Source organism: Gymnoscopelus braueri, assembly GCF_963280865.1.
Source record: "Gymnoscopelus braueri genome assembly, chromosome: 10".
Taxonomy (NCBI): domain Eukaryota; kingdom Metazoa; phylum Chordata; class Actinopteri; order Myctophiformes; family Myctophidae; genus Gymnoscopelus; species Gymnoscopelus braueri.
In genome coordinates, this window is record NC_137611.1 from 25,334,450 (window position 1) to 25,359,736 (window position 25,287).

The 25,287-nt window shown below is 38.9% G+C and overlaps 1 protein-coding gene across 1 annotated transcript in view; it reads right to left on the reverse strand.

The window, feature by feature from the left end:
* Nucleotides 1–1,725: 1,725 nt before the first annotated feature.
* The window catches only part of asic1c (acid-sensing (proton-gated) ion channel 1c), a gene marked incomplete at its 5' end in the record, with an annotated part of 113,180 nt that continues 89,618 nt past the window's right edge, over nucleotides 1,726–25,287 (reverse strand). The window contains 10 exons of the mRNA XM_080439279.1: nucleotides 1,726–1,834; nucleotides 3,082–3,134; nucleotides 5,971–6,042; nucleotides 6,195–6,274; nucleotides 8,126–8,217; nucleotides 8,712–8,865; nucleotides 9,385–9,441; nucleotides 10,322–10,472; nucleotides 16,233–16,360; nucleotides 18,443–18,593. Coding sequence (XP_080295405.1) covers nucleotides 1,756–1,834; nucleotides 3,082–3,134; nucleotides 5,971–6,042; nucleotides 6,195–6,274; nucleotides 8,126–8,217; nucleotides 8,712–8,865; nucleotides 9,385–9,441; nucleotides 10,322–10,472; nucleotides 16,233–16,360; nucleotides 18,443–18,593 — 1,017 coding nt within the window. The 3' untranslated portion in view covers nucleotides 1,726–1,755. The remainder of the gene's footprint in view (nucleotides 1,835–3,081; nucleotides 3,135–5,970; nucleotides 6,043–6,194; nucleotides 6,275–8,125; nucleotides 8,218–8,711; nucleotides 8,866–9,384; nucleotides 9,442–10,321; nucleotides 10,473–16,232; nucleotides 16,361–18,442; nucleotides 18,594–25,287) is intronic.

The window sequence follows — 25,287 nt, forward strand, 5'->3', positions numbered from 1 at the left end:
TACTGGAATAACAATAGGTTATAATGATGCCATTGTACAATGCATTTCTGTTATAAATTAACCGAACTGAATTGGGTGAGGAAGGTGGGGGTGTTTTGAGGCAGTTCTCCTGTATCTGTACCCTAATTTATGCTTCAGCCACAAAGAGTTATACCATGTGTCGCTTGACAAAAACATATTTTCAACTGAAAAATGTGTCACCGCATCACTTTTTAAAGTTGCAAACACTTTGTCGCCAAAGCATAGATCGAGGTTTAACAAATTCTACTCAGTGTTCCATCATGTACATTACTATGAAAGCTGGAAGACACTTGTGGTCCAATCAGATATAAACACATCCAAGGGCTACACTTGGACTTGTTCAAATTCAAGTGCATTGTTAATAATCTTTCCCATTCCACATTCAATGTCAAAGTGCCTTCTGGTGCACAATCAGAAATGAGCAAATATGTTTTTGTATATAATTATGTATGTATATCTGACAAATGTCTCCACACAGAGCAATATAGAATGTCTTCATAGCGGGTATTTACAAATATCTGTCAAGTTTTGGAATGTCACTGACAAACTTTTTTTTACTTCACTAATGTTCAATAGAGAATAGATTACTATCACAGGAGATTGTGCTGATGGACACTGTTAAGCCATCGGTAGTACATGATCATGGAAAAATCCATAGTTCTGCGATAACAACTAATGCAAAAGAAAGCCTGATTGTTTCTGTTTTAACGAACCCACTCATAACACATAAAAAGGGGCCGACTCCTGAAGCAGGCTAAATGCTTTTCTTTTTTGTGACCGTATGCCTAACATAACAACAAAATCCCCAAAACAGGGGAACATGTAGGCTAACTTGAATCATCAGCTGTATAAATATATAAAGATACAATCACCGAATTTGCCTCACAGCATTCCCTTTGAACAATAACGTTCAAAAACTGGCCATGGAGTAAATGCTATAACATCCGATGAAACACTCCAGCTGCCCAAAGGAAATCAAAACGAGTCAATTTGCACTCTTACATCAGTTCCATCCACTGACCTTCCAATAATGTAAGCCAGGGCATATTCCAGATGCTTTAGTGACTAGATACATTCTTCTAATCAATGAGACATTTAAGAGCCTCACAGTAGCAAAGGCAGCAATGAAAAACAGTAGTCTTTCCCAAAAAACAAGTATTTTGACACAGACCAGCCTAGGCACGAGTATGAGCGTGTCTTCTGCCCCATTATCATCTTGTCACAGTTGAGCATGTCATGGGGTTTGGTAGTCACTCACCATGGCACTATTTAGATGCCTTGAGACTTCCCCATTTAAACTGATTATAGACTATAGTGCTATGTATTCTAATCCATGGCTATTCTCTTTGATTGATTTACAGAAAAAAATCTACAATTGATCTATGTAACTTATTTCACCACTGTTTAGAATACCCCTTTTTTTTACACTTTCACTTGAATGAATGAAAAAAATACTTGAAAAAATACGAAGAATCCACAGCATGAGACACAAATGAATTTAAGTCAATGCCATACCATGGCAATTAAACCTGAGTTCTGTTTTGGAAGTGGTCATTTTCTTTATGATAGTATTCTATTTCTATTCAGGCATTGATAAAGTCTACTAAATGTTTGAGTATACACTCACCCTTTTCTGTAATACATAAATTATTTCACAGTTTGCTGTCAATCCCCAGATATCCCGCCCACCCGCCCCTACTTTATGTCGTCAACAAGCAAATTCCTCAAAGTTGCCTAGAGTCGGGTGACGAGGTAACATGTTCGGCGTGAATCCGACACTGTCCGAGTGACTCCGGAGGGTGTCACAGGTGCTCTGCAAAACAAGGGAAGGGAAGGAGGGAAGACGTGTTCAACCATATTAAGGGAGGGATGATGAGGGGAATGGTGATGAAGGAAAGACATGAATCACAGATAAAAATAGAGAGGGCGGAACAATCATAAATGGACATGGAAAAATGGATCAAATTCAGCCGGGACCAAAGGTGTCAAGACAAGATAGGCAAAGAATGAAAGACAATAAAACAAGAAACAATTCAAAATATGATTGTTGAGCATGGTAAACAGACAAGACACAAGTTCAGAACATCATTGGAGACAATGAATGATGTATGCGATACCGATGGGCAAATGTTATGGAGATGATTATGATGGATTTGGAGGTTAAGAGGGCAGCAACATCAGATGAGTTTCACGGGTAGAGGAAAGAGTGCAAAGAAAATGGAGAAAAGATAGTGTAAGATGAACAGCAGGAGGGAGAAGGAAGGAAAGAAAACAGCACATTTTAGTCCTGATTTTTATATTAGTATGTTAAAGTCTGTATAGATACAGACACTATAACATCCACATTGTGTCTGCATACCCTATGTGTACAAAGGTGGTTGTTCAGTTGATATTGCTGATATGTGGATAAAAAAGCGATGCTACTACGTAGTAGTCACATTGGTGTAATGTTTATTCCAGCAGACAAAGAACCATTTAGTTTTCTTTGTAAACTCATTGCATGCAGACCTGTGATAACATCACAAAGTAATGCATCTAGTGATGTTATTGGGCACAGCCTCTGATGCAGTCCCTCTAAAATGGACCTTTGTGCTGCGGGAAAACAAATACAGCGTATTTAAGATCACCACTTAAAATAAAATGTGGTGTTTATTTGTTTTCACGTGAATACTGCAATTTATCCTAAGGGAAAGAAAGCATCATTATTCAATGAAAAGATGGGAACAAGTTTGTGTAGTGCTGCCAAGAGTCAAAAGTTATGTTCTTGGAGAATCCAACCAACACACTTCTGTTGTTAAGCCAATAATCACAGAAATACACTGAACTAACCTAGCCTGAGGTAGTGGCAATCATTGAACTCAACCTTTTTTTCACTGCATCCGGCTATGAGTCATATAAATCACCCAATGTTTTGTGGAGAAGGCAAACTACGAAAAACCCAACCAAATCAGCTTCAACCCCACGTGACCGTAGAGGAATGATGTATGAAATGATGTCTAGAATGTCTGAAAAAGAGGGACAGCATGGGAGGGAGGATCTATTAGCAATGGGGTTTGCTACCTGGGGGCATGATTAGGCGTGACACCAGGGCTGGTTGGGTTCTCTGGAAACTCCTGGAATAGACATGATGAAAAGAAAGATGGGTGAGGGTGACTGAAATGAAAATAAACACAATGCAATGCTATAGGGCTGCAACTATCGATTATTTTCTCAGCAATTATTTTATTGATTACTTTATCAATTAATCAAATAACCGAGAAGCACGTTTTTTTGTAACAATTTGTTTTGGTTTTTAACATCAATGAATCGATGTGAATTCTTTTCACAGATTTATTTTCTAATCGGCTAAATCAATTAGTCTGATTAACACTTAAGCCCTATTTAATACTTTTTTTGTACAACAGTGTCGCACAAAAATAGTCCATCTACAAGCTCATAATGCGAGTGAGCTTGTAGATCTGCTATTTTTGCTATTTAAAAAACAAATTGCAAGAAAAAAAGCGAAACTTCAAATTTTCCGATGATTTTCATTGAAGTCAATTAACAATTGTTTTTATAATTGATTCAATCGATTAGTTTGAATTACTGTTGCACCCCTACAATGCTACGTAACCTAGCTAGAGAATATATTAAATGACTTTTTTTGTGTTTCCATCTACAATGACACTGGCACCTAAAAAATGACTTATATAGGAACTGTGAGAGCGAGAGTTAGACATTGCTTTTCAGATTACTGTCATCTAGAAACGTTGACATTCATTGATCACCGATAGAATGAAAGTCAAACTTGCATAGTGTTAAAGGAGTAGTTCACCCCAAAAATTACTTATTTTCTATCAATTACACACCCCATGAAGCCTTGCATTCATGGGGATTGTTTTGTTTTTGTCGCATTCCTAAGACAGTAATTTGGCTTAGGAAGTCTACTGTCGGAGACTCAGCCGGTCATCAAATTATTGGCTTAGGAATGCGACAAAAACAAGGCTTCATGGGGTGTCTAATTGATAGAAAATAAGTAATTTTTGGGGTGAACTACTCCTTTAAGCAAGCATGAATGACTTCATTGCTGGGGTTGTTTAGATGTGAATGTCTCAGTAGAAATACGATTAAACATATATGATAGCAAAGCCTAAGAGGCACAGACGATGATTCACTAGATGCAGATGATAATATGGTATGAATGATGACGGATACTGTACATAATCACACTACATTAACTCCTTGTCCCTTGTAAAAGCATAAAAAAATCTAAATACTTGACACCTCAGAGAATAGTTTTGCTACTATGGCTGTTCTTAACTTCCTTACTAATTTAGTTTCTTTCATGTTAGATAAAATGCAAAAACGTATAATTACTGACTCATTAGTAAAAAAAAATCCAATAAGTGTGTGCGCTTAGATTTACATATTCAATCATTTGAGGGAGAATAAACAACTTATTTCAATCTTTTCTTCCACACCAGCTGCTGAACCAAATTCTATAACTGAAGCAACCATACATGCAACTACACAAATACGCATGCAGAGACAAAACCCATGGCTTTTTCGGTAACTTCAAGCAAAGTAAAAATGTTATGGTGTCCAATGCAACACATGAAATACTTTAACACTTTCTTATTGTTAGAGATGAAAAAAAAACGTGGGTTTGTCTGACACATAAGGGAGTGCCACTTACAATTCGAATTGCTTTAGTAGGCCAGCTACAAAAATAATAGTAAATATATTTCAGGTAAAAAAATGAAAATGTCTGCACTCACAAGATTGAAATGTTTTTTTTTAATGCACAGTAGCAGCCAAATCAAATAGAGTCTCATAACAGCGCTTGTACATCCTACATTACCTACTGTATGACTGAAAGAGTCCACGTTTAAAAAAAACCTTTTGGAAGTGGACAGAATCAGTAATCTCATACTGGTTTAGTGATGGGGCTGGTTCAAGCGGTCATTACCAACAATCTGTACTTCCTGGGCAGCTTCCCATGTACCGTAATAATGGTATCAACTGTAATATGGCAAAGAGTTGTTTTTCATGCACAAATATGGTAAAATATTTATTTAACATATGTTATTTATCTATTAAAATTCTCATGTGTGTTTTATTGTGTGATGGAAACAAAGGGGGGAATCAATTTCATATTCTCTGAACATAGAAATACTACATGGAATCATAATGAAAAGTCCTGAGGGATCAAGCTTTTAATCCTAATGGTCTGTTAGACTGAGGTTTCAGGGCACTCAGGCAGTAAATCCCCATGAAATAGGATGAGCACAGGGACTGCTTGGCCTTAACCACATTAACCCTGGCCCCCTATTGTGGACAAATTAAATACATGCATAAATGCATTCACAAATGTTCTAATGTTTTCAATTATTATTATTATAAAAAATAAAAAAAAATCTACTCTCTCTACGAGCTCTTAATGCATTGCAGTTTGTAGACCGGCTATTTATCATACAATGCATGAAGTATATAGGGCATAAGTGGTTAAGGAGACACTTGAATGCATGTTTGCAAGCATGGTTTCCAAGTCTTGGTTGAAGACATGCTAAGCTGGTACAGGTAAGTAGTCATCTTTCCAAACTATTGTGGATTGTTGTAATCATATGAAAATATAGCATTCTTTGTATAATATTATAATAATTTGTATTTACATGTATGTGGATATTATTAGATGTATTGATTTGAGTAATTGTGTAGTGTAACAAGACAGGTTACAGGTGCAGGTTACTGACTATAAATGATAAATTATGCTGTCTCAAAATATGGGTCCTCTTTGCTCTGGCGGATGAAAAGTAATACATTTGCACTGCAGCGCTGATACATATTTGTTTACTTATGTCGAGGGCTTTACTTTAAAAGCCCTTCAAATTCACTGTGAGAGCAAACATTTTTCTTTTTTTGTATATATTTTTTTGTTTCTATAATCCAATGCATTGAGACAAAAATTACCAGATTGTCGCTCTGACTACGCCGTGGCCGTTTCTTGCGTATGAAGTAACCCAAAACTTTATCCTTAAACACCTAAATACAAAAACATTAGATTAGCACTACAGACAAATGTAGTAATGAGTTATTCAAGTGTGAGCAATTCACTTATGTATCTTATCCATATCAAGGGAAAAAAATGTAATCTAATTGATACAAATGTACTTAATTGAGAGCCAACACTTTACCTCGTATAGATAGTCAAATATTTCCAGTATTGTTAGAACACTGGCTCCAATAAACAGCCCCATCTGACCTCCAATGTCACCTAGCCAAAGACAGATGGACAAATATGGACAAGTCATTTAAAGGACCACTTCACCCATTTTCAACCTATCTTCGTATAATTGGTCCTCACTAGAGCTCATTACAAGATATTCTGTCTCTTGCTCGGTGGCTGTGCACAGTTCAGGTAGGCAGGTTTAATTATTTCCAACAAGATCATTTATTTATTTTATTAATGCAAGAACAATGGCTTCTATTTCAGCATGCTAACTTTCCAGTAAAAGTTAGGCTGAAGTTTCTATTATGAGACGCAGGAGGAGTAGACATTAATGGTGCCATCTTTAAATGAGCATTAGGTGAGGACCAATTAGATGAAGATAATATTGAAAATGGGTGAAGTGCTCCTTTAACAGTGATGAATTAATTTGTTCCATGCAGACAACTTCTCACCAGCTCAACTACACATTGCCACGGTATGAAATTACCATAATGCATTATGTTTGAGTTTCACAGTTTCAAATGGATGGACACAAAAAGAGCTGACAGTAGGTAATAACAGTACGACAGTGGTTCTCAAATGATGTGCCGAGGCACTCCGTTGTGCCGTGAGACAAGTCCAGGTGTACCTTGGGATTTTGTGTCAACAACTCATTATTATTGCAATATAAACTATACAACTATACAAAAAGCATAGGTGAACATTTTCAAATTTATTTCATTTTATCAGGAGGCCAAGCACAATAGGCGCAGGCACCCTATAATATCTATATACTATTATAGTAACACTTTTTGTTAGTTCTGGCATACCCGACTTTTTGAAAAACTTTGCAGAATGGTAGTGTTGCCAAATGGGCAAGAAACAAATCTTTCTCCCATTGGCCAAAGGGGGGCGCTATAGCACTCAATTGAAAATGCAAATTAGAACAGGCATAACTCAGGCAAATTTGTTCCTCATGGGGAGAGGCATTATGTGTAAAACATTTTGTGAATTTATGACAAACGGGGCACGAGTTAATGCCTATTCACACTTTGTGTTTTCAATTGATGGGCACAAAAGGTTTGAAAACCACTGCAGTACAATATATGAATATACGAAACAGGGGCGGAACTTCAGGGAGGACTGGAGGGCGGCTGCCCCAGCCACACTAACCATTATAGTATGTATGGACTGTGCGGGCTCTAGCTTTTGACAACTGACAGTATTGCTCATTAGTTGAAGTGGGTTCCAAAATGATCACTGTCCGTGGTGCTGAACTCTTAAGGTCCTTACACACCGGCGAATGTGCGAATATACGCAAAATTCGGACTCGTTCCGAATAATTAAAAGACGCTTTTTCGCTTCGCTTTTCCGCTTTTTCGCGCCATGTACGCTTGCATTGACTTTATAAGGTTTTTAAAAAAAGCGTATTATTCGCCCGAAAAAAATCGCCCCGGTGTGTAAGGACCTTAACTCTCACATGCTTTGAACTTGTGTGAGAAAAAAATGTAGTAAGGCTTGTAAGCTCTGCAGCTGCAGGCATGTGTTTGTTGTAAAGCAATGCAACGTCAAGCTTTAATGGGTTATTACAGTATTATTTAGCACCATAATGCAACTGTATAGTGCTTTTCTGAACCTGGCTTGTCCACCGTGCACTGGGACTGCATAAGACAGCATAGTGGTTGGCGGTGCTCGATCATGCACTCTGCCCCCTGGCCGATCGATCATGCGCTCTGCCCCCTGGCCCGGCTTTAATCTTTTCAGCAACAGTAGGCCTAATGCTTAATTCTTACTCCATCGCACGATGGTGTTGCTTGCCGACGAGAATAGATTTTCAAATTAACAACCAAGGTGCAGCGGCAAGCGGCACCGTCATACTACGGAGTATAAATTAAGCTCATGCAGCGTGAATCTCACCAAGGAGCCCTGCAATTTCATAGGCCTTCTTCTGCTCAATCTTCTCATAATTCAGTGCTTCAAAGAAGATGTCCAAAACCAATAAATTTTCTCTGGAGAGAAGACAGACAGCAGGTTTGTTACTTCTGATGATATAACATAATGCCAAATGACACCATGAACATTCCCTGCACAGCTAAATCCAGAGTGGTCATTTAACCGCAACCTAATGTCTCCATCTTGGGCATGTCATTATATGCCAAATGTTTTTTTAAATTGCATTAATTTTCTAAAACTAGTTAAACTAGCCAATCTACAAGCTCACAACGCATCGCTTCACGAGGCCTTTTGAGTTTGTAAATAGGCTGTGTTTACCATTTGTCGTACAACGAACGAGTATAAAAGCATAAACAGCTTTTAACTCATTTACTGTTAAATGAACCCTCTGGATGTATATCGTCTTTCATTATTGTTACATTGAAGGTGAACGATGGAGACCAAAGTCATGCTACTGTATGCTACTGTACATCTTTTCATTTAAAAAAAAGAGAAGAAAAAGAAGATTAATTCATATACAATTACCTAACTACTACCATTTAATACTTACCCGATATATTGCTCAGTTTTGTTGAATTTCTTAGCCAGATATTTGGCAGAGGCCTTACTGGGGATCCTAACCATGGACAGCTCCTTGCCATAGCGAGTCATGCTGCACGGGGTCTCACACACACAGTAATCGTTGTCTTTCTCTACCAAAAAGTCTGTGGATGATTAAAGTCATTGAAATGTTGTGACCACTGAAACACAAGGCTGCACACAGACGGTCTTGTATTTGGCACAATTTTTTTTTTTTATAAATAAAAGCTACAAATCTAGACCACGCACACAACAGAAAACTATTTGCTGCCATCGTTCACTTTCCATGAAAGCAAATAATGACTGAAATTGGGATTGAGGAAAAAGAAACAGCCCTGTATTATTAATTTGACATGAATCAAAAGCATAGACAGCTCATGAATGAGCTTACCCCAAGTTTGTGCATGAGTTCTATAAAAAGGATGAGACTCATTACTGTTATGGCACTACTATGCGCAGAACTGACTTGGTTGACTGCAACTCAGCAATTTATGCAAACAATAAGCATTACAGCACTTCCATTAAGGAACAATTATGTCAGTGCAATGTGCATTCAAGTCCATATAGTGTAGTGCAGTGACATGTGATGTTCATCTGTGACACTTTATCAAATGCAGAGAGTGCTGTATTGTTTGTTGCCTCACCTAAAGCTGGGTCAGCACACTCTTTGTACTGCTCCGGTGTACAGACCGTAGAGGACCCTGTTCCATAGAACACAAAATAGATCATAATCATGTTATATACCAGCCACATCAAAAAGCACAGTCTTTTTTCCATGGCATCATCTTGTTTTCCGATAGTTTGCTCATGACAGAAAACTAGGGATGTCCCATCCTAGTCGAATAATAGATTAATCAGTGGGTTTGATCTTAACTACGGTTGTGTTAGTTGATTATAGTCGTCTTTTTTTCCATTCAGAATTTATTTATTTCTAATTGATGAGCACATCTCTTGTAAATAGATACTCTATATAACCCGTTAATTCTACCAGTCTATACACTAGGTCAATAGCCAGTGAACACTGTTAAATAAATTAGAATATTCAGTTCTCAACCTCACCAACCTGAAAAGGCTGGTCTCTGCATGACACTATTTTGCAGATTAGTTGATGAACAACTTTAAACCCAGCATCCCTACATTGAGTATAGGCGAAAACATTTTAAATTTTTTTCCAAACAAATTCCCCCAAATTCCCAACATTTAAAATAGCAGAGCATTGCGACCCACTACTTATAATTTTATAGTAGAGATGGACAGGAAACAGGGGGATAGAGATGGAGAGAGACATGCAGCAAAGGCCGTCAGGAACGGGACTCGAATCCGCGGTGCGCTGTCACGCTACTTATGAGCCTAGGTGCCCGGACCGCTAGGCCAGTGATCTGGGCCAAATCAGCTGTTCTTGCTATTCTTCCTAGGACGATGTTTATAGGGCTACAGTAAGTTACAGTAACTCAATTCCAATGACTATTAGTCGACTAACACTTTCTTTAGTTGAGGACAGCCCTACAGAAAACTTGATTTTATCCCTGCTTTATCCAATCAGGAGGAATCATGCTTGCTGAAGGCAGTCTGCGTGTGTACCGGGCATATGAACCATCCTGCAGTTGCAGTTCTCCACCAGGTAGCGCGTCTCACAGTCAATGCGACAGGCAGTGATGCTGTACGTGGAGAAGAATTCCGAGTCTATGGGAGTGGACTTGCAATCTCCCCAAGGAGGAGGGAGGTACTGAAGCTGAAAGAGAACAAGAGTGCATGTTTCCTCTCATGGGGTCGCAGTCAATCACACGTCACTCAAGCCCAGCCCAGCGGAAAACCAACGAAACACAAGCAGATAGAATCCAACACAAATATGTCATCCACAATGAAATACCGAAAACTTAATCAAATGAGAATGTGGATCTGGGTGCTACTGCAATCTCAAATCAGACAATACACATCACAATATTGCAGGTAATAAAATGGCTCACGAATAGCAGCAAGCAAACATCATGCATAAAATTACTGATGCAGCTCTAGTCCTGGGGAGGAAGCAGAGTACCATGGGAAATGGAGACAGACTTAATATAGTCTATAAAATGTGTAGTTTCAGACAGGACACCACAATCAATGGACAAATTGTTGAGAATCCTTGAGAATGGAAGATTGTTTTTCCTAACAGATTTTATACAAGAATTTAAGGCGAGAAAATAAATTAAAGTTGTCTACAAAACGTATAATATATATAAAAACCTATCTAAGCTTACTTTGACAGATTTGTTGATTAACAACACTTTAAAAAAACCTGATTGTCCGAAGCCGAGCAATTCAGCAGAATAAATGGAAGAGATTGTCTCAATTTTCAGTCTCATTAGAGGTTTCATTAAAAGGTGAAGTGCGGGTCAATGCATTCATGAGTACCTCAGGGAATTATAAGAGCATCATCTAACTGAATCTTAAAATATACTTAATACGTTTTCTCATGAACCCACAGCACTTGAGTTACACTTACAGGCCCATGATTCACTGTATACTTGACATTATTGCCAAAGCATTCCGTGGCTTTTCAAGGAACCCATTGGATTTAATTAATTTCAGCACAGTATGTAAACAAACATCCAGAGACTTAAAACTTTCTTGAGTTAGGTAATTTGAAAAGTGTAGGCAATAAGGCAAATTAATCCCTGGAGAAATTATTTACAAACACCCATGACTTGGTTGACTGTGCAATGGCGTTTGGCCAACATTGACTCAGTAATTCAGGTAAGTTTGGTAACAATGTAATGGCTTTGGACGGAGTAACTAAGCATTAGCTAAATCTAAGTAATTAACGGAAAATGGTCTCTAATTATAAGCTGTGAATAGATAATGGCATGTATTGGCACTGGTATGGTTCTCAAAGAACTGCCAATAAATTCAGTTTAGAGTTGTCTTTAAGACCAAAGGTATGTCTTGGTCACAATGCTAACCACCAACAAAACTTTCAGTTGCTGCCTGAAAGCGTTGTTACAACAATCTTTTGAAATAACAGGCGACAGGACAAAACCGCCAAACCAATTATTTATAAAGACTGCTATCACCAGGGCTTTTGAGCATTTAGCACAAGCAAGCAATTCTTAGTGGAGCTAGCCTATAATTAGTGACAGACCTGTGCAGACATCACTAACAAATGGTGCTGAGAACCACATTGAGGTTTCTTGTATTGTAATTCTCAGTCATCTCCAACAAATGTGGCCTTGCCAGCTCTAATAAGCTAATGGACATTTACTCAATATCAAGTGACAGAGATAGAATGTAAGCCGCTGAAGCTGTGCACTAATACCAAACTTGATTAAGCCATTATTGAACTGAAGTAGCTGCCCATAAACTTTCATAACCAGTCATACTGGAGATTAAATTCCATGCCTCATGCCGATGGCGGGATCAGCCTCATCCTTAGTGGGTAATACATGTTAATATAAAATTGCCTTATCCCACAAGATGACATTAACCAGAAATACAGCTGGTCATCTTCACAGCACTTAACGGTTAATTGCAAAACAAACATGTTCAACTGCATGTTGCTGAAAGCATGAAGCCATACAACAGCACTGATGCTAAAGGTCTGGCTGGATGTGTTAACTGAAATGGAATGTGTTAGCCTAGTTCCAGGATAACTATACCACATAAAGGACAATGATGACTAGGAAGGGATATCTGTTGACAATGTAGCAAAGCAACATGTAACAATGTAATACTTTATACTTTGTCTTATGGCCACGTTGTTCGCCTGAAGAAACTGACTTTTGAGTATCTGCAGCGAGCGACATGGTCGTATGGCGAAGTATAAAAGTATAATGCATGACTTATACTTGGTTGCGTGCCATGCAACTAAGTACTGTATTACCTTAGCTACAGAGATGTCACGCCCTAGTACGTGCGAATATGGTAAATGAATCGCCGTCACATGAGTGTATTAGAGGTGCAAACAAAGGTATTTCTTGCAAGGACTTGGGTACTTTTTGTTGCTCGGGAGCTCGAAAAATGAATATTTGGACTTCCGTCTTCATTTTTCATGTTGCATGTCCCTGCACTATGATACTTAAAGGAGTAGTTCACCCAAAAAACGACTTATTTCGTTATTTTATATCAATTACACACCCCATGAAGCCTTGAATTTATGGATTTGTTTTAGTTTTTGTCGCATTCCTAAGCAAATAATTTGATGACCGGCAGAAATATGCTAATGTCTCCGGTAACGCAGAAACGCAGCCGGTCATCAAATTATTGGCTTAGGAATGCGACAAAACACTAAAAATATCCATGAATTCAAGGCTTCATTTTCTTTTACAAAAAAACGTTTTGTTTTAACCAAAAAATATCACTTACAGCAGGTTTAACCATAGTTTTGCGCTAGGACAGAAAAATGCATCACTTTAACTTTAACTCAACGCTGATACCTGTGTTGTTTGCACCTCCAAACCAATGGCGGACTCGGACACGCTTCCAAATACACAAATATGTGTCTAAATCAGGCTTAAATGAAGCCTAATGGACAGATGGATTCATTCCTAGGGGACCACGGATGGAAACGTGGGATTGGAAGGAGGGTGTATGTGAGTGGCTATTTGTGTCTTGGGACATGCAGGCAGCAAACTCGGACAGACATGATACGCTACCCTCTGCTCTTGGACGGAAACGAACGTTTGGAAACCGGGGGAGACCCCGAAGCCCAGCTCATGGAGGAATGGAGGCTCTGTCAGAGTGTGAAGTTGTACCTTTATCCCGGCCTCATAGGACATCTCATCTAGGCGGGGGATGAGGGAACATGAGGGATCATTACCATGATCAATGTATACACCGTCGTACAACGAAGTATAACCCAGGCTTCAGAGTAGCAACAAGCAGTGCAAGGGAGACATCTGTCAAAACCCTTTATGCAACCGTCCCACATGTTGTCTTTCAAACAGAAGCCCACAACTAGAAATCCCAGTGGCAGCCAGGATTTGACAACTCATGCAAACTTGAGCAAAAGGCTTATTGATATACTGTCGCTCTCCACTCGAGCTTGAGTAGAATGCTAATGATATAATGGATGTTTCAATCCAAGGCATACAGTACTGTAGTTCTAGTCCAGAGTTTGATTTTGTGGTCCTGCTGCCATCCCTGCAGGCCACAACTGTCCATATGAACATTTAATCCCTCCGAGCATCTCTGTAGGAATGACAGGTCATCAACTCAAGACAAATGATCCAGTGGTGTTTTCAGTGTGATTTCAAGCATAGAAATGTATAAATGTATGCCATTTGAGATTGCCTCATTAACCACTTTAACCCTTTACTTGGTTGACCAGAGTCCCTCAGGGCTTTTCTGTTATCGCTCAACACTAAATATCTTCGCTGAAAATAGCAGATCTACAAGCTCACAACGCATTGCGTAGATCTGCAATTTTATGCAAAGTTTTCCCCCACAATACAGATGCTGGTTCAAGTGTATAGCGACTATGCCGGTCGTAACTTCAGCATGGTACAGGACGTAATATTCCATAAACCATATAAATATAATTTATGAATTATTACAAGTGGTTAACCCTGGCATCCCTATTATGGGCATGTCATTATATATTACATTTTTCGGAAATTGTAAAACAAAATTTTCACAATTTTCAAAAATAGCAAAGATAGCTGAGCTACAAGCTCACAAAGTATCGCTATTTTTGATATGGGCTTTAAGTGGTTAACAATTACCTTTAGAATCAAATGCCAGCCAAATTGATTCAGTAAAACCTTCGGGTTGTAAACACTTTGTCATCACTGTCACGTACATGGGTCCTCATGTCAGGATTACAGAGAACTATGAATGGCTTGCTCCCTATCAACGGTAACTTAATTATAATGATTAATAGACCTACATCACGTGTCTTCATAATAGCTGAACTAGGCTAATACTACAGTGAGAGCATTTCACTATGTTCAAAAGTTTACAAAATTGAAACATTTGTGGGATTTGTGGTGTCCAATACGTTGATTTATAAGGTCATTGCTCTGCCTCCATCATCCCATGTTAGTCTGTTGAATCAAAAATGAAAAATGTCAGTGGACCAAGATCGTTCTATTTGGGAGCAAAATCTTTTCTTTTCTTTTTTTTACCAGTTCAGACAATAATTATACCAAGGTATAAGTAAGTAGAAGTAGTAGTAGGTATAAAACTGAACGATTATTACAGTCAGATACTGTGTACTAGTGGAAATGCTAATGAGGAGCGTGTAGCCTGGCAACACACAGCAGCAATATATGAAAGGTGAAAACTCTGTCCCACCAGCAAGGAATGTATCCTAGTGATTTAAAATGAGACTGTAAGAATATTACCCTCCTCTTTGGTTTCCCTTAAGCTACATAATTATGGCATATCTGTATAACATTATGTGCAGTGTACTATACTATACTAAAAACATGTATTATATTATTATTATAGATGCATATTATTTGAAGAATATGCTGTCAGGGCAGTGTCCAAACTAGATGAGAAATCAGTGTTACAGGCCTGCACACAACACTGTGAATGAATTCAGCCATAATTAAAGCCTGCAGTATTTATTAATTCTCCTTCCTCCGGTGATTACAATAAAACAATAGCCCCATCTAAGAGGTCTAATTATTTCCTTCTTGGAAAATAAAATGGGAGTAAATAGAAACCTCTTGCCTTCCCTGAAATCAATCAGTGGTATATTATTCCATAACAAACTATGGGAGTTGTTACTGGTTTTTAAATAATGGTTGTGGATCCTGCAGTTCATCTCATGATTATGCTACAGATATTATTCACAGTGAGAGGATCCTTGAACTGATTCTTTTTTAAACACTTTCCGCAGTGCTAGTTAAGGCCTGGGGAACTCTTTGATTCAATCTACAAATGTGCTCAGTCATCAATAGTCTGTATTTATATTGGGGGGAAAAGCTTTGGTGATGTGTAATGTAGGCTAAATACTGCTACCAGTAAATCCTTTTAGCTATACCTCTGTGAGGAAAATAATTCACAAGCCTTAATGGCCATTTGAATGTTCCTAAGGGTATTATTACTCTGCCTGTTACTATGCACCACTGCAGACAATTTTCACAACATTACCAAAGCTAAAAGTAGTGATGGCTCAAACTGTGAATAACAAACTGTCAGATATTTATGCATCCTGTCTAGCCATACTGTAGGTTTCTTTAACTCCACTACATACACTCATAGATGAGAATGCTACATCCAATCATTGTTCCCACCTCTGTCAATATAATCAGGCTCTCATTGATCCATTATTTGACGCTATGTACCCAGAATCATTGGATAATCATCCAATGAGATCATCCACTAAGATCTAACACCTTTATTTTCACATTTCATGCACAGGTAAATCAAAAGAACAGATTTTGCTCCAGGATATGAGACACATAGGCAATGGGGTTTGGAGGGGTAAACACAGGATGATGCAGAGTGAAAGGTTGAAGTTGAAGGGAGCTGGCGTCGGTGCGAGAGGCTAAACATTAGGTACCAGTTGCTGCTGACATGACACAAAAGTTTGAAAACCAGGGGCCACACCAAATCCCAGTTGGTCAATGAAGGGCGGCTCGTCTTGGCTGTGTATCTGAACCTTGATGCCTGCTTCATATGATGTCTCATCTGTGGATAAAATAGGCCAGACATTGTGGATACAGTAAACCAGAATTGTGGATACAAAAGAACCAGACATTGTCACTTACAGGAACCGCCATTTTTTATCTTTATCCACTCCAGGGTCAGCTCTGCCCTTCTTATTTATTTCCCCCAGTTTCCCCCTTTCTCCCCATTTAGCCATTATGCCAATTCCCCAATTTTCCACACACACATAGTAGCCTATAGTCATCACTGCTAACAGTTGGTCATGTGGGAGGGTGTGTGTGTACGTGAGCACTCGTCTCCTCTGATAACACATGAAGTCGCCAGTTGCTTCTTTTCACCGTGCAGTGAGGAGTTTCACCGGGAGGACGTAACACGTGTTGAGGAACATGCCATCTTCCCCAGTTCCAGCCCATGCTGAACAGGTGCCCTGACCAACCTGTAAGAGTCATTAGTGCTGCAATTGAGATCGCCCTCCCTGCCTGGCTTCACACCCTCGATCGCGGCCAATTGTGTCCGTTGGGCACCGCCGAGGAATCGGATTCAAACCCCTAGTTTCTGTGGTGGTGAACAGGAACTTTTCCCCTGCACTACCCAGGTGCCCCTGCAGGGGTCAGCACTGCTGGGACTGGGGTAGTGTCAGGAGTGGAAAGTACTAGAATACTCAAGTCGAGGAGTAGCATATTGAGTTAAGTACTCTGTGTAGCCGTTTATTATACTTAAACTACTCAAGTACTCTGAGTAGCAGTTTATTAATTACATATCGTCGCTGGGCACAACCCTTGTATCTCCATATTTAATCTTTTAATGATTATTTTCTTCACAAATGAATGCCCTATTTTATACTTCCGGGCAATTGGCGTGCATGACAGAGTTGTGCAAAAGTAGCAAATATAGCTGATCTAAATCAGTTATTAATTTCTACATTTTTCATTTGATCCATTGGAACCATTGGAACACAGGTTTTTCCATGTCCTGACATACAAGGTTTCTGCCTGACAACGATGATATGGTCCATGAGATGCCCAATATAATAATCTTTATACGAAAGATTTAAAGAGGTTCAAAGCTAACTTAAATTGGATATCCACCTGGCTGTGCCATAACAGCACAACTGTAAGCTACTCTGTAATTATTGCCTTTCCAAATGCAGCTCAGTCGTTTTGTTGTTGTTGTTAAAAATAAAAGTACAATTTTACACACAAGTACATGAAAACGCTACACAATTACAGTAACAAGAGTAATTAGTCACTTTCCACCCCAAGGTTGCGTACTTGTGAAGCACACTGACAGTACAGTACCTCCACAGTATGATAGGTACTGAAGATAAAGAGTCTTGGACCTACAGGTACATTAAATAGATTTATAAGTGTTATTACACACAAAGATGCATAGTAGAACTGTTTTAGTGCTGTAATGTAAATGGGGGGGCGGTACATCAACAATGCAATCACCAATAAAACATTACTGCTAGCCTTGCTGTATTAAGTCATCACTTTTCTGCAGAGGTGCAACATTACAGTGAATGATGAGATCTACCTCAAGTCTGGAAAAGGCCCAATAGATCTGTTATTATCACTCTAAGCATGCACTACAGGACAGTACATCAACATTGATGCCGCTCTTGGCCAAGAAAAACTATTCAGAGGATCCTTAAAATTATGTAGGCATTTCCCCCAATTGACCATATTCATACGGCGGCCATTTTGCTCTACATCATGTTCAGCTATGAATTATGGTCAACAGAGTTGATAAGATACTGAGGGCATGGGAATAAAACCTGCCAAATACTTTGTCTTACGAAGGTGTCCTGTGCTAAAATAGTTGATCTAAATAGCTGATCAATGCATCACCGTGATGCATTGTGAGTTTGTACTGTAGATGTAGATCTGCCATAGATCATAGGCATGGGACACTCATATGACAAAGAATACATTAGGTATTATGGCAGGGCAATATATATATTGATAGGTTTAAAACATTTTATATGTCAAAATACGGTATTATCATCATCACAATATCGATATAGAGGTATTTGGTCAACAATGTCGTGATATTTGATTTTGTCCATATCGCCCAGCCCATATAAAATCAATTTGCACCGACCTGTCTCTCCCCACACTGGCAAGTATTCATCCTGCTGAATGTCCATCATGATCTCCAAGCCATTCCCTGTGCCACCCTTTAATGTGGTTAGAATTGGGTTGCCATCCAATCCCGAGTTAAAGGTGTAGCATTTTCCATAGCGAGTGTAGATCTGCAAAAGAACACAATACATTTGTGATGTGTGGGGGGAATACAAAATCTCGTATGACTTAAAACTTGGGCACGTTTTTAGCCCAGTCATTGATGTCCATTATAAATCAAAGTTATATATTTCAAAAAGTATAAAACATGTGTGAAAAAATATTCCAGGTACGTCTGTGGCCTACTGGCAGTGAGCATTCAAAGTTTGACGCTGATTGTTCCGGCAGTTTGCGAGATTAGCTTGGGGCACACAGACACACTCACAGACCCTCTCATAGACGGCTAACCTCTTGCAGAACCATGTCGTAAAAATAAATGTGTCATTTGCAAAGGGTCATCAATTATGTACAGCCATATGATGTATTGCTTGACAGTTAGTACAGTCCTGGACAGGTAATTACTGTAGTCTTGTGACTATTTGAGAAACAGAACACAAACTTAAACATAACGTTGATCCCATCAAATTAATGACCTTTTCCTTAGCCGCAACTAACAATCTTTATCCTATTCCACTCAGAATTTCCCCTGAGAAACTTTGGAGCATACTGTACAATATGTACAATGTTGTCATCATTATAAATGACCTAGAACTAACATTAAATTAGCTTACGGGGTGGCTATACTAATAAAGCTCAGTGGTATTAAACTATCGATGTGCAATAGCTACTCTACGATTTTCCAGCCAGAGATGTTCAGCTGGTTTTTGCTAATGCATCTCTCTAGAGTTATTTATGTTCAACTCTTGGTTCAGTTCTCAGGTTACATATTGATGCTTCTTGCCTTTTTCAATTTGATGGATTTTCTTTATGACTGGAATATCTTCCAACATTGTTGCCAAAGCAGAAAAAATATATAATCTTGGATGTTTCACACAGTGTATTATCTGATTAGAACAGTCAATGTTTTAAGCTCAAACTCAGGCAAGAAGTTTGGATAAAGGCTAATAAGAGCAATTCAGTTAACCGCTTTGAAGCTTGAAGTCAATTTGAGATAAGTCTCAAGCACGATGTGATTGTGGAATTGATTGGTTGGATAATATGCTGGGCAAGTAGTATGCAGCATTTCACCAGAACACAAAAAGCTGCGTTGGTAACAGTAAAATGTGCAAACATGCACGCATGCGCACATGCACGCACACACGCACAAATATTTGATTTTATAAACCATTAAAGAATACTAAGCATAACAACATAGTCTCACGTACCCAGACGATTAGAGCTCTCTGATAAGTCTGGGGAAATCTAAATTCAATGTATAGGCTAGAATGGTGGCAAAAACAGCCACTGACAAACCTATGCCCACTGCTTTGAAAACCAAGACTGATATGGTCCTAATATGAAGGACCACCCTAAAGTCTTTGCATTGGTTCTGCAATGCAGTTACTTTTTACATTTCATAATTGATTCCACCCACAGTGAATTTAGATGCCCCCAGACGTATAAGTAGGCAGAGAACTCTGATTATCTGAAGAGATTACTAACAACGTCACCAGTCTGCATGACAACAGCGCAGATACTGTAATGCTGATTGTGTACCTGTGAGTGACCCAATATTAATAATAAGCAAAACAATGAATAAATGTCTAGTACATTTCAAATCAGATGATGTTGCAATAAGCATTTTGCAACCGTCATCAGACACACTTGTAAATAGATTCAACACACACTGATTCAATACATGGCCCATGGGCAACTCAAGTATGTATTTCACATACATCATTTTCAATATCTTATTTGGTGGTAGTTTGGACAAGAAGGCAGATGCTTCAGAGTCAGACAGTGTGGAAAGGCTGCTCTCTAAAGATCAGAGCCAGTGTTCCATATCCAGACTCAGACAGACCCTCATGCAGCACAGACAGACAGACATGACAGAGTGTCAGCTCCTCTCTCTTGCCACCCGTAATGAGACCCTTCAAGCAACTGGCTCATGACAGCACCTATGTGGCAGCCGCTTCTTCAAAGATTTCAATTTGAGCACAGAAAATATGCAAGTTTAATGTATTCTCTTGTAAAGCCGCACAACGCATTGTTTTGAATTATGCCATAGAATCAAGTGTTTTCACATTCACAACATTGCTTGTTAGGACGGAAAATATTTTCAATCTCCTTTTACTGGAAATGGCACAGTATTAACAGCTATGCTTTTTCCATCTGTTTTATCTCGAACCTGTGCTGTATGTAGATGCATCACATTGCATTGTGAACTGATTATGTTGACTTTTGATCTCATTGATGCAAACAATGCCAACCATTTTCTTTCCATGCAATGGTTAGTAGGCAATAACAGGTGTGATAAGTGCAGAACAGATGAATGTACTGTGTTTAAACAGAAAAGTCATCCACGTTTAGGGAGAGTGAACATAAATGGAAGTGAAGTATACAGCCTATAAGAGCCTCTAGATGTTTAATTAGGGATGCTGAAATTTTAATTTGCAGTGATTTACGATGTCTGAATTATTAATGTCCTCATCTGTCTTCACTGGAGTTGTTATCACAGAGACAAAATGAACTCAAGACAACCAACTGGCTGCTTTGGATGTTAAAGGATAGAGACAAAAAAGGTGAAAGAGAAAGGCCTTCTCCAAACGTGCTCATTATGTAAAACATCACAAGAGTGAACATTATTTGTTGTTTTGAATGTCTTGTTTAACAATCAAAATGTACAATACAATCGTGAGAATGACCCTTTAGCAATAAAAACAAGTCATGTGGGGTCATGAGATCAATTTTTACACTCTCTGAGTTAAATTAAAACTGCAGCGTACAACTCTATAAACCTGTTCAGAGCCTGCTACACAGAGGATCATTAAAAGCCTTACACTGTTAACATGCCTTGTAAACAACATATAACATTTCCACCAACTCCTCACAGACATCTCTCTCTTTACATACTGTGCTGAAGTTCTTGTAGGTGCAGCTTTCCCCACGGAACTTGCATTGCAACAGCATGTCCTCCAGTTGGTGGCCCAGTCTGCCAATCATCTCGGTGGTGTTTACGCCGTAACCAGGGGGCGGAGAGTAGTCGTGGAAGTCCAGGAGATTCAGGAGACCCTGTTTGTGGCCGTCCTTTAGGATAGCCAGGCTCTGCTCGATCACTGTGTGGTTAGGATACATCAGGTCCATCCAATAGCCACTGGAGTAAAGGTCGGCCTTGGTGAGAGTTGAAATGCGGAACAGGTTTTGGTTGCATAAAGTAACAGCTGGGAATGACATGTTTTGACCCCAGACCATGTAGATCTTGGTGACAGCCGGGTAGGACATAAGGTAGAGAATGCGGTTCAGAGACCAGGTGACCATTAGCCCAAAACATACAAAGAAGGCCAGAATCCAAAGGACCCTCTGGGGTCTGGACTTGTCCGGAGAAAACACAAACTTCAGGCCATGGATCTTCGTCTTTCTCATGAAAGCGACTGTAATCTCTTTCCATGATGGCTGGGCCATGCAGGTCTCTGCGTTCTGGACAGTGCTCTCCTGGGCACCATTTGACTGGCATGACCCGAGGGTGATTGATTCTGATATGGGACCTGCTGTTACCATTATTACTTACCCCCTGGCAGGTGCTTCTTACCCAATACAGTCTCTTCTAAGAGTCTACCTTTGGCTTATTTATTTTACGCACTGGAATCATGTTTTCAGGATCATTCAACACTACATATCCTATGCAACAGCAAGCAAACGTGCCAGATGCGCCGCTATCCCTCTGCTCAGGCTCGGTAAAATGCCGTGAAGATCATAACAAAGGATTTGTGCTCCTTCGGGGATGTAAAAGTGATTTACATAATGATTCCTTTAAGAAGAAAAAAAAAACCCTGAATCACTCCACTAACAAAAATCATCAAGCGTAACTACCGTCAGTCCTCCATCAATAGATAAATGGATGTGGTAATTGCAGATGTGAGCGACTGCTTCAGTTCCACAGGCAACACGTACTTTGAAAATCCGGAGACCTGCCCCTGTTGCTCAGATCTTTCAGTCCTCCATGTCCAGTTCAACTGACAGACAATGCTTGCAGATTTCGGCTGGGTTTCGTTCTTTGCTGTAGCTTGCCCAGAACCCAACTCCTTTTTCTCAGCTGTTTAGTCCGTAGACTTGCAGGTTGCAGAGAGGAATATGGAGCTAGTTGCCCCCCTCACACTCTCTCTACAGTCGAATGGAGAATGAGGTGGAGCCAGTGGAATTGAAATTGTTTTCCTCCAGTGATGGAGTAGACCTCCTGTGGTACAGGATAGATGAGCGGCAGGGAAAGATTCCCAACTTATGTGTCAAAACATGAAACAAAATGGAAACAATCTCCATAAATTCAGACAGCCACTACTGAAAAATATGCTGTTTCCCCAGGGATTGATGGGAGTGAACTTGCAACTTACAATAGAATACAGCAAATGACCCAAAAAAAGGGAGGAAAAAAAAGTGGATCAAATGTAATTTACTAGTTTTTGTGAACTCAAATTCAATTTTAATTTCACAAACCCAGTGCAACAACAAGATTTCCTACTTGAACATGTAAGTAGTTGCTATGTCATGCTATTGTTTCTGAGTACTATGCTTGAGACAGAAAAAGTCAGTGGAGACTTTGAGACAAACTTCATGCCATTATTGCCTTATTTCACCAAGGAGTAGGCTTTGTGTCTTGTGGTTTGTAAACACAGCATTATAAGTTGGCCCCTCCTTCCCCTCTCAGCAACACCAGTAGAGTACAGTATACTGTAGTGCACAGCTAATGCCCAAAGGCTGATGGCCAGAAACGTCCCGAACAAAGTCAAAGCCACCACACACATCTAGTGTACTTGATTATTTTTATGTCTATGGATTGTTTTTAATAAGAAAATCTTTAATTGGAATCTTCTTGACCATGTCTATGGTACTTTTTGCCAAACAAATGCAACAATTTAAGGGGCCAATTTAATGGAGAAACTACAGTAAGTGATCCAGGAATGTCAACCCCTCTCTTTAATTCTTGTTGATATTTGTAAGAAGCTGGACTGATTCTTCAATCTATTTATTTTCCTAATAGGCCTTAAGCAAGTACTTAGAAAAGTGCCATATCAAATCTGTGATATTATTATTATTTATTAACTAAAACACAATAATAGCTTATTATTGCCAAGAGAGTACAGAGAAGTACAGAGACCTTCTGTTTATCATCTATGTAACGTTTTATTATGCTTTTATTGCTGGTATTTACCTCTGATTTTCTCTTATAATTTATTTTGGTGTTTTAATTTTTTTTCTCTCTTTACTGTTTGTTTCAATTATTTTGATTACATTTCTTCATAAAACACTTTGTAACCATGGTACAAACCATGGTTTGTAACTGTATCAATACATTATTATTATTATTGCCATTGTTTACTTACTGTAATCTAAATGTCCAAATGTCTTAACTGTTTTCTTATTAAAATGTTCATTATCATGGTTGATTTTAACAGAGTCTTAACAATAAGAGAGCACATAATAACAGCTCCTATAGAGTAGAGTAATACTATTGTGGTATAGTAGTTCCCTAGTTCACGGTAAGAACAACATGATGACCACTAATCACGTCCCCCTGACTCATTACAGTGTCACTACTATGTCATCGTGTCATTTCTAGGAAAAGGAGTCTGGTTCCGCTTTTCCTTGAGAGGCTGGCATTCAAACCATTTAATTGGTGCAAATAAATTCAATTCAAAATAAATCCACAAACTGTATGTAAAAGAGACTCATACTATTTGACAGCCACAGCTTTGACAGTAAGACTGTTTAGAATCAAATCATTGTCAGGTTCAAATTGAACAGTGCTTTCCAATTAGTCATCACTGGAAACTGCAACTACTCCTGGGATGTTCATTTCAAACTCAATAATAATGAAAAGCAAAATAACCAATTCAGAACGAGTACCATGCAGGCAAGTAAATTACTTCAGCAATACCATCTCAAAGGAGTGAAAAGCTTATTGCCTGGGTCTTTATTGATTACCTGCTTCGATTTCCTCAGTTCTCAATTTCTTTGGAAAAATGTCAATATGCAGCATGGGAGGAGGCACACTTAACTGGTATGTTAATTGCTAAAGCTCATTTGCAGGGTCAGGGGCCCATAGCTCTGGTCTCAGAAATGTCTCTAGTCAGCAGCTAGAGTCAAATAGCTAATCTCAGTTTCTATCATTCCCACCACCATATGTGTACTCTACTGCCTTCTGTAAATCTGGATATTAACCCTCCCCCCATATTCTACACATTTGCCATTGCTGCTAAAGTGGTTTTACCAGGCCTATTGTCAACTTTATTCTTGCCTTTTTATTTGTCTTATTCTTATTACATCCACTACTACCATTATTATTATCTTGTAATATTTACAAGATAATAATATTAACATTTCACTGCTTGTACCTGTATGAGATAAATAAAATCCTCTCGAATCTTATATGGCCTTATATGACGCTCTTCTTGACAGAGGCTATCCATCCACACAGTAAAGTTCCTCAGTGCTCATGTAACTCTGAGAATGTACAAATGTAAACAAATGGACCTGTAATGAGCCAGACATTGGTCTTTATTCATAAATTGTATAGATCAGTGATTCCCAAACATTTTAGCTCAAGACCCAAAAGAGAAATTAGACATTTGCCCGTCTCCATTTCCCTTTCGTCTTTCAGGTACACAAAACACAAAATCTAGAATGCATTAATTGAACTCTGAGGGTGTAATAATGGACCCTCTGAGTTAA